The sequence below is a fragment of the Ipomoea triloba genome, chromosome 4 (assembly GCF_003576645.1).
Source record: "Ipomoea triloba cultivar NCNSP0323 chromosome 4, ASM357664v1".
NCBI classification, from domain to species: Eukaryota; Viridiplantae; Streptophyta; class Magnoliopsida; order Solanales; family Convolvulaceae; genus Ipomoea; species Ipomoea triloba.
In genome coordinates, this window is record NC_044919.1 from 3178918 (window position 1) to 3189710 (window position 10793).

Consider the following 10793-nt stretch of genomic DNA (forward strand, 5'->3'; position numbering starts at 1 on the left):
CAACAATGGAGCTCCACATCCATCATCTATACTCCTCATCATCCCACTTCCTCACTTCACCCGTCATCTATTCGAATAAATTCTCCAGAGAGCTGAAAACTCAGAAAAGCATACAATTCTATAGAGTCTGTGCAGCGAAGTCAATTCCGGAGAACGCTTCTTCACTAGACCTGCAAAAACGCTCGAAGAAGGAACTCTCTCGGATTCTCCGAACCGAGGCGGCCATCGAAGCTATTGAGAGGAAAGCAAACTCTAGCAAGTACAACAACCTCTGGCCCAAGGCTGTCTTGGAGGCTCTCGATGATGCTATCAAGGGAAACCGTTGGGAGTCTGCTCTTAAGGTTACTCAACTTTTACTATTTTACCTTTTCTAATGAATTTTCGATTCAACTTAATGGTTTTATGCCCTTTTTTTTGCCATGGTAATTCGCAATAATATTGCTACTTCATTATAGGAGCTATATCATGACTATGCTAATAATTTCATTTTAAAATGTTAAATTTTAAGCATAATTAGCTTAGCTCTTCAATTTTCAGCTTCTAGCTTGTAACTTTTCAGTTTTCAGCTATCTTTTCTAGCTTGTAACTTTTCAGCTTTCAGCTATCTCTTTAGCTAGATTTGCCAACCATAGCCTATAACCATCATGGTGATGCAATGTAATGTTTATGTACATTAAGATTTTGTTCTCATGAACATTATGAACTTATTATAAGGTGAATGGAAATATATATAATGTATATGCAGTTTAGTGTTTATGTACGTTAATGTTTAGATTTATAGTCATATAGAATAGATATTACGAACATAGTATGGGATGAGTTATTTTGTTTTCATTAATATTATGAACTTATTACAAGGTGAATGGAAATATATATAATAGCTGCAGTTGGTGTTTATGTACGTTAAGGTTTAGATTTATTATCATATAGAATAAATATTATGAACATAGTACAGCCGGTATAGGATTGAATGATATTAAACATAATCTGTCTGTAGTGTTGTATAAGATTTATTTGTCAAGTAAACAGGAATTTATAACCATATACTTGACAGAACATATTTCATTGGTTTCATCAAAGTTTACTTGTCTACAGTCTACTAGATTTACATTCACTTATATGAGTATTAAAAGAAATTGAACCTGCTAGTTGTAGATTTTCAGGCTTCTTCGTAAGCAACACTGGTATGAGCCAAGATCCCGGACATATGCAAGGCTTTTGGTAATGATTGGCAAGTGCAGGCAGCCAAACCAAGCTAGCTTACTTTTTGATCTCATGCGATCGGATGGGCTTCAACTAACGCTGGATGTTTACACTGCGCTTGCAAGTGCATACGGTCTTAGTGGCCTACTTGATGAGGCATGGCATACGATTCATGATATGAAGTCGATCTCTGATTGCAAACCTGATGTGTATACTTACTCAATACTTATCAAATGCTGCATGAAATTCCAACGTTATGATATGATTGAGCACATTTTAGCTGAGATGTCGTATTTGGGAGTTGAATGCAGTACCGTGACTTACAATACTATAATTGATGGATATGGAAAAGCTAATCTTTTTGAACAAATGGAAAACTCCTTGCTGGAGATGATTGAGAGTGGCATGAGCCTTCCCGATGTTTTCACTTTGAATTCAGTTATTGGAGCCTATGGTAAATGTGGAAACATTGAGAAAATGGAGAAGTGGTTTGATGAGTTTCAGCTTATGGGAATAAAGCCAGATGTCATGACATTTAATATACTCATCAAGTCATATGGAAAAGCAAAAATGTATGCAAAAATGGGTTCTGTACTTGATTACATGGGGAAACGGTTCTATTCCCCAACAACGGTTACCTATAATACAATCATTGAGACCTTTGGAAAAGCTGGAAATATTGATGAGATGGAAGAGTTTTTCTTGAAAATGAAAGGAAATATTGATGAGATGGAAGAGTTTTTCTTGAAAATGAAACATCAAGGAGATGAGATGGAAGAGTTTTTCTTGAAAATGAAACATCAAGGAATGAAGCCTAATTCAATCACTTATTGCTCTCTGATTAGTGCTTATAGTAGAGCTGGAATTCTAGAAAAGGTTGATTCGATTTTGAGGCAAGTAGAAAAAATTCTAGAAAAGGTTGATTCGATTTTGAGGCAAGTAGAAAACTCAGATGTGGTTTTAGATACTACATTTTTTAATTGTGCCATTAATGCTTACGGGCAAGCTGGTGATATAGAGAGGATGGTCAAGTTGTTCTTGGAAATGAAGGACCAACAATGTAGACCAGATAATATCACCTATGCTACTATGATAAAGGCATACAGTGCGCAGGGGATGATTGAAGCCGCTGAAGATCTACAGAGTAGAATGATCAGTGGTAATGACTTTCCAGGTACTCATATGAATGCCTTACAGTTTGCAGACAACTATAATTGTTTGTGTGCATTTTCTCCTCGCATTAAATACAAGATGTTGTACCAATTGTCTAATTTGGACTATTCTTCTATCTAGCTGTGCAAGAGGGTGAAGTAAATAAATAGTAGCTGTATTTAGTAATGTCTAACGATTTTCTATATTGTATAAACCAGTTTTCAGACATTTAATGAAATTCAGATTGACTTTTACTTTGTTTTTGTGACTACTTGATATCTGATATCAATTTTTGTGATTTTTTAAACTCTAGAAACAAAGTTAATTGGATCACCCACACCCCTTGATTAGTTGGTGTGTGAGAGAGGACCTTCTTCGACGTTTTGTACTGGAAAGTTTGAAGTTCTTTACATGTGAAGTGACGATTGCCAGCTTGTAAGTATTGCAGCTTGCTTTCTATTTCTAATCACCTTGTTTGATCTAAATATTACATCCTGAAAGGTTTTATGCACGTTCGTATATTAGCGTGTAATTTCTGACTAATTGATTTGTAATCTCCAACTAATGTACTTGCAAGTATGAATGTTGTCCTTGCCTATCTTTCTGCAGGCTTCTTGTGGGTGTCTTATTAAGCAGCTGGACGAAAGTACAGAACCCAATATATATAATTGAACTTATACGGCCCCCTTTTTTGATGAATCTGAGTGAATCCGGCAATGATGATGAACACATACAATCGACATCTTGGAGGCTATCAGCATCTGGGATCCTCAATCGTCTGCCCCGTGTGTAGTATATAGAAGACCTCTACACCTCATAGCTACTTACTGGACTCTGCTTGGTCATACATACTGGAATGAAACTGGGAGATTGGACAATTAGTCCACTTGGGATTGATTCAAAGACTGATGGGAGGCACAAACCAAGAGTCCTGCTTCCCCATTAGATATCTTTTGCCTAAATGTCTTGTTTCTTGTATAGGTTATAACATTCAAAGAATGTTCAAATGACATTATTAACTGGTGAGGTTATTATGGAAAGATGTATAAGCTTGAAAACTAGCTGATGCCATCATGTGATAGTTTTGAAAAAAATTAAGACCTTTTAGTGCTCAATGCTACTGTATTTTGAAGAAAATATAGCAACAATCTTTTCCCTATTCGAGGATAACAATGTTTCTTCTTCGTTTTGTGGTGTAAATGTAGTTACTCATCGTTTTCCCTATTCGAAGATCATGTTTTTTCTTCCATTTTTCTTTCTTCGTTTGTTAACAATGTTTCTCCTTCTTCCTATTAAAAAAGAGTCAATATATATCACATTTTGAAAATTAAGGGATAACATTTACTTCACTAATAATTCAAGGGTGACATTAATAATTGATATACCTATGAGTGTCATAAAATACAATTTTTCCTATTTGATTTAATGACTTATTTATTATTTTTTCAATCGTTATACCCTGCACCACAGTGCACATAGCAATATGCACCACGTACGTAAAACGACGTCGTTTTGGTGTTAGTGGACACGGGCGCGAATGACTCAGAGAATTCATTATCTATAATACACATAATCATTATCTATAATACACAGAATGTTTGCCTAGAATACACAGAATGTTTGTCCAGAATATTAACATAAATATAGAGACCGGCCGAAACGGGAAACGTGATTTCCAAAAAAACGAACGGTTAGTTTACAATGCTCAAAACGACGTCGTTTAGGTACGTGGTGCACATTGCTATGTGCACCGTGGTGCACAATATAATTTGCCTTATTTTTTAAAAAATTGGTTTAATTAAACTGATAAAAAAAAATGGAGCCCAAAAAGGAAGACAATACGTAGTCCAAAGACTAAAGTGGCAAAGCCCAAACCCTCAGAAGTCAGAACTCGCCCTCTCATTTTCAATTTCTCACTGCCTAAACCCTCGCGAGTGAAGTCACGCCATCCCTCTCACTCTCACAGAGTCGCAGGCTAACTCTCTCACTCTCACTGCGGCGAGCTAGAGAATCAGGCAGGCAGGGTGGTGAATCGGTGATAACCTCCGGGATCTCCGCCGTCTCCGGTATGTCATAGCCTTCTACTACTGCGTTGAAAGGAGAAATATGGAGGTTTAAATGTTTAATTAACTATTTTTACTGCAGTTTTCTAACATGTATGCCCTCTCTCAGTCTCTTTAGGAATCTGTGGTCGTTGATTATACACTTATACAGAGTTCTAGCCCTTTAGCATATAAAACACGACAAAATATTATAGTTAGTTTTGAGATTTGTGAATGCTGCTTAGGCCGTCTCTGTTGTTGTTTCCCTTTGAAAATTAAACGATCTACCAGTACTAGTTCGACCTATCCAGAAAAATTGTTCGCCTACGAAAGTGGTTTCTATCCTTCCCGTGATGCCAGAAGTCGTTTTGATATACGATTTATTAGTGGTCCATGGAGGATTTGAGGGTGATCAATAGTTATTTCTGAAATGGAGTTTCATGTTTATTTTATTATATACCATTGCTGTGAAGGAATAATGTAAAGCAGTAGGAGACGCCTAGAAGGTGATACAATGTGTGAAAATCTTGGTTCTCTTTCTGTTAGGATTGAAGGTATTTTCTTTGTTTCTAAATTACAGGATACTAGATTGCTAATCCATTAATTTTTTTAATTCTCTTTCTATTGATTTAAATATGACACTTCCCTTTCCTTCATGTTTATTCACCAAAAACATTACTAAATTTGTAGATGTCATCACTATCATCACAAAGTCCTCACTTCTATTAAATTAATAATAGAGTTTACTTATTGTGGTTTTGATACTAAAATTTGATCTCTTCAATAAAATATATTGGATTTTGGAGGGTCAATGAACTATCAAAGTAGAGATTAGAGATGGATGGATGCCTTGTTATCTTGAAGATGAGATGTGTAAATCTGAGCATCCATTGTTTTTGAAGTTGGCATGTAGATCAGTACTAGAACATGTGTCACATGACACTTGAATGCTGGAATGTCTTGTTTCTAGTATAGGGTATAAAATTGAAAGAATGTTCAATTGGCATCATTAATTAATGAGGTTATTATGGAAAGATGTATAAGCTCGAAAACTAGCTGATGCTATCATCTGTTAATTTTGAAAAGAATTAATACCGTTTAGTGATAAATGCTACTGTTTTTTTTTTTTGAAGAACTTAATACTTTGAATTAATTTTTCAGCTAATTTACTTGGCAGAAACTTGGAATTGGGAAACTTGAATGGACAGTAGAATTTTCATTTTTGTATTTGATTATTTATTTATTGTGCTAGGCAATTTGAAGTCTTAATGTTTGCACATTGGAAATTTAATTAAATAATATTTGTACTTGAATCGACAATGGACTTTATGTTTTGCTTTGTTTGTTTATGATTTGTCGTTGAATACTTGAATTACAATGTTCTTAGGAGTTTGCAGCCTACAACACAGACAAGCAACTCTGCCATACCAACTGAAACATTTCAGTTTTGGTTCTATCGGTTATGCCTTGGCTGTTAGCCTGTTATGGCCATCTCAATTTATTTATTTTATTTTTTTTTGGTTACTTTGGTTATTAATTGAAAACTGACCAGTCTGACCTAAACCTATTGATGCCCATCTCTAGTTTAGATCAAAGGAGAGTTGCTTTTATGGTGGTCATGGTTGAATGCAAAATTAAGTATATTTTGGCTTTGCTGCATATATGTTCTATTTGTGGGCTTATGTTTATTTACTTCGATCATTTTCTTATTTGCACCCTACAGAGTCTAACAACATGATTCGAAGAATAGCCCAAATCAACCATCTGAACCCTTCGATACCTACATCTCTCGAAACTTTAAGCCACCAATTTATACAACGATGCTTAGTGAGTGGGACAGCAAAGGGCAAGGGAAAATTGAAGACAGGTCAGACCTTGAAGAGATCCAAAATTTCTACCAAAAAGGGCTCAGAAACTATACAGAAAGAGGCTCCAAAAAGAAGAAGTGAGTTCGATGAAATGCTTGAAGAATGCTTGACCTCAACATCACCTCGCCGGTTCTTGAAGCCAAAAGAGATGGAACGTGAAGCAGAGAGAGAGAAGATGGGCCTAACTTCCAAAGCCCGCGAAGATGAGAAAAAGAAATTGAAGAAAATGGGGAAGGAGTTCGACTCTCCTTGGATGATTGGGACTCCAGGTTTGGACCTGATTTCTTTGGGGTTAGTTGATGCGGATAAGATACCAAAGTACGAGATGACGGTAGAGGATGGGCGAAGGCTAGCCAAAGAGTACAGTAAGGTGTTGATGAGGAAGCATAGGGCGAGGCAGGCTGCAGAGTCCTCGCTGTTGAGGTTGAAGAAAGAGGCTATCGAGGCACTGCCGGATAATCTAAAAGCTGCAGCTTTGGTTCCTGATTTATCCCCATTCCCAGTAAACCGGTTTATGGCAACCTTGACACCTCCAATCGAAGGATATATTGAGAAGGTTCAGGAGGCAGCAAGGAGGAGCTCTGGAAAGGAGAAGCTCCGATAAACAAGCTTCAAGGTTAGGTGTTTATGCTGTTTTCTGCAATAATCCATCGTTCAGTTCATTAAAGACATAAGCACTGGGAAACAGCATTACTTTCTGTTAATCATCAAGACAACAAAATTGCATCTTTTGTAGCTTTTCACTAATTTTATTTTGATAATTGTGCAACAAAAGAAGTCAGGGTCGACTGGGAAAGTCTTTATCTGCACAGATTGCAACCTTCTTTTCTCAAGGTTCCATATACTGATTGCACCAGATGAACCTCCAGATGTTATAAGGGGCTCTCCACATCAATGCTTAATGATAATGTGGTGACAGAACTCTTTGTATAATCAGAATCCTGTCGGGTTGGTTGCAGTTGCTGCTAATTCTATTACAGGATTAAGGAGAAAAGACAAATAACTTTTCATAGAATGAGATTTTGGCTCATGTGTCATGTATAATTATTTAATTAGCATGTTTTTTAGTAAAAATTACTTATGAATGAATTCTTTTAATAAATATTACTTTAAAAAACATTTTTTCTTTATTTAAAAAGAAAATGAAAAAACACCTCAAAAAAAATTATTATTTGGTCACGAATTCAACTTTTGCCAATATCTTCATAGTTGTGTCTTGATTTTATTTTTTTTCGAGATTTGTGGGCTATTGTAAGGGAGTGAGGTTTTTCATGTGTCTGATTTAGAAAATATCCTTGATTTAGAAAAAAAAAAAAGGTAAAAATTGGGAAAACAGCACTGAATTATTACTAGTAGGAATGATTAAGAATTATTAATGGTATGTAATTATAGAGAACGATAGCATTTCATTTAAGTAATTCAATCAAATTAAATTATTAAACTCGTAATAAATCTGACTTTTATGTTTGAATTAAGGGTATGTTTGAAAGTCCGGAAAATGATTTCTGGAAATCATTTTCATTTTCCGGGCTTTGAGTGTTTGGCAACCCATGGAAAACCCAGTCAATGATTTCCATTGACTGGGGAAAATCAACCCCATATGGCGGAAAATGACTTCCGCCAAATTTGGGCGGAAGTCATTTTCCGCCGATTACACAACACACAAACAACAACGTTTCCAGCGGAAACCATGGTATGGTTTCCGCAGGAGCTTTGGTTTCTCGTCGGGAACCAGAGCACACCTCGCCGGGAACCAGAGTCTGGTTCCCGGCGAGGAACCAGAGCTCCGGCGGAAACCAGATCTGGATTTCGCCGGAACGGGGGTTTGTTTGTTTGTTTTTTTTTTTTGTTTTTGTTTTTTTTTAAAAATTTATTATTATTATTATAAATTATTAATATTATTTTTAATATTATTATAAATATTTTACTATTATAAATAAAATAATAAAAATATATAATTATACATTTCTATCCATTTTCCGGAAAATGAACCAAACACATAAAGACAGTTTTCCAGTTTTCCAGAATGCAACCAAATACTGGAAATGAAACCATTTTCCGGAAAATGACTCATTTTTCAGAAAACATTTTCCAGAAGTCATTTTCCTGCTCTCCAAAGACACCCTAATTTTATTTTGATTCGATCAATTCAATGCCTAATTCACATAGTCAAATAGATCTCACTGCACGTAACAATTAGGCATTGGTATTTGGTATTAAAGGACTGTCATTTTTTTTTCTCCTTCTACCCAATAGGGTGATTGTACAATTTTAGTTAACAATTGTATTAAAACATCACCTTGGCATAAACTCAAGGACTAAAAGCAACTACAACACCAATAACTTATGGATCAAATCAATTGTATTTACGACGATATGGATCAATATTCCAATGAGCATACTACACTTATTATTATTATTTTCCCTGATGAAAGAATTAGGCATTGGTTCTAAGGTAAACCTTTTTTTTCTCCTTTTATTTTGCTCTTACATGATTGTGAGTAATGTCTAGCAAAAGTATGTATTACTAGCTAGATGCATCAAGATCTTTAGTATTTTATTAATTCAATGTGGAATGTGAATGACAATATAATGAAGTTTGAAACACGGAGAAGAGGGTGCAAATACACAAATGTGAAGAGGATCAAATCAAAGTTTGAATTGAGAACAATGATGAAAAGAAAAATAAAAGTTTAGTAGTAGATAGTGCAATTCCACTATTGAATTGAACATACAATGCATGAAATGAAACCTCCCCCAACATAGTGGACAAACGCTACTTAGAAGGCAACATCATTACCATCTTACTTAGTCAATTCCCAAACATTGTTACTCGTTGAGAGGCCACACAAACTTTTAACTACCCCTTACCTTCCATTCAAATATATATAATTTAATTTCTCATCACAGAAACTAAGTATTCAAAAAAAGTAATATAATGAGTGGTCGAAGATCAAACTTTTAAAACTTTTCAATCTAATTAAAATCAATATGTCAGTTACGTACATTCAATCTAAAATTATATAGTAATAAACTCTATAATTGAATAATTCTTTTCTTAACCTATCAAAATTTCATTGACTTCACCGGACTATATTCTGAACCCCATGAACTTGCTTACGTCTCCATAATTTATCACTAACTGCTTTGAGTAATCCATTATTTATCATGCATGCATGCAATATAATTAGAAATTCATCAGCATAATACTTAGGTTGATGCTTGCCATTTAGGTATAGTATTCCTTTTGTTGGATCCAAGCGGTACATCAGTATTAAGCAAAAGACCAATGGATACATTCAATTAGGCTATCAGCTATACATAACGTTAATTATTACAAATACTCTCTTAAAGAATATATGGAGAATAAACTATTTATTACAAATAACAAAATCAAAATTACTTCACAAAACTGACATTCATAATGCACAAATATGTTACCTAATAAGTTAAGGATATTCACCAACTAGATAACAACTTGAGCTTCCAAACATTGTATCTAGAAGTCCTGGGACACTTTTGCATATGAAGCAAAAGAATGGAAGTCTCTTTGATGGGACCATACCTTAATCAAGCAATCATTCCATGGACTAGAAAATAAGTTGTATTACTATGAAAAAGCAAGATTTTCATTGGACAGGCCAAAAATATGTTGAAAAATGAAACCATATAATAAGTAATTAATTACACTACCCCCTATGACTAGCTGAAAACCCATTAATTACATGCTTGAATTGAATTGGGTTCAAAATTGTACCAAATTTCAAGCAATGTAATGAAGTAATTAATGGATGTTGAACTATCAACTTTTTGGAAGGCTTTGTTTTTCCACATGTCAGTTGCATGCACAAGTGGAAACAACACTTCTTCTTTATCCCCTCAAAGTTTGAAAAGAATGTTGCTATACGTATTCCCTACTTTATTTAGTGGATCCATCATTTCTTAGGATACTCAATCATGTGGATAATGACTTTTTAATTTTAATTAAAAAGAAATTTAAGAATTTCGGTAATTTAAGACAAACAATTGAGGGGTGAAAAGTGTCGACAATATAATTGAGGGACAAAAAGTGTTATTTCTCTATAACTTAAAAACAAAAAATGTTGTTTTTCTTAATAATAATAATAATTTTTTTTGTTGGACCATAAGTTTCATCAACCGTTCAGCTAGGACCACACACCAAGGCAATATTATTCACGTGACAAATAAGACCTCAAAGGGTGACAAAGCACTCATTGATCTTTGGTTAAGCTAAATTGCAAATAAAAATTGAAAAGCTAACAAACTTGACCATTCCAAAAGTGTTATTTTCCTATGAGTTAAGAATGAAGAATGTCATTTTCCTCAATATGATTATAAACAAATTTTTTTCCTTCTAGCCACATATTATTCGAACAGTATTTAATTCATATCACACACCGAGACAAATCATATCTATGTTGAACCTTCTAAGCTTAATTACAAATAAAAATTAAAAAGCTAAAAAAATCAAACTTGGTCATTCCATCTACCCATTAAACACCTCTAG

The 10793-nt window shown here is 34.6% G+C and overlaps 2 protein-coding genes across 4 annotated transcripts; both read left to right on the forward strand.

Moving 5' to 3' along the window:
* LOC116016952 (pentatricopeptide repeat-containing protein At3g53170-like) lies at positions 1–3547 on the forward strand. 2 transcript variants are annotated; one of them, XM_031257429.1, is made up of 6 exons: positions 1–341; positions 1156–1885; positions 1970–2079; positions 2122–2377; positions 2669–2790; positions 2965–3547. In XM_031257429.1, the coding sequence occupies exons 1-5, from the start codon at positions 6–8 to the stop codon at positions 2704–2706; spliced, it is 1470 nt and encodes a 489-aa protein (XP_031113289.1). In that variant the 5' UTR covers positions 1–5; the 3' UTR covers positions 2707–2790; positions 2965–3547. The 2 variants fall into 2 exon arrangements, with proteins under 2 accessions (XP_031113289.1, XP_031113290.1); XM_031257430.1 differs by lacking the exons at positions 2669–2790; positions 2965–3547 and having other exon boundaries at positions 1970–2096; positions 2222–2362.
* Positions 3548–4262: 715 nt separating this feature from the next.
* On the forward strand, positions 4263–7339 carry LOC116015183. 2 transcript variants are annotated; one of them, XM_031255209.1, is made up of 3 exons: positions 4263–4421; positions 6121–6881; positions 7041–7339. In XM_031255209.1, the coding sequence occupies exon 2, from the start codon at positions 6132–6134 to the stop codon at positions 6867–6869; it is 738 nt and encodes a 245-aa protein (XP_031111069.1). In that variant the 5' UTR covers positions 4263–4421; positions 6121–6131; the 3' UTR covers positions 6870–6881; positions 7041–7339. The 2 variants fall into 2 exon arrangements, with proteins under 2 accessions (XP_031111069.1, XP_031111068.1); XM_031255208.1 differs by having other exon boundaries at positions 6121–7317.
* The last annotated feature ends 3454 nt before the right edge of the window (positions 7340–10793 follow it).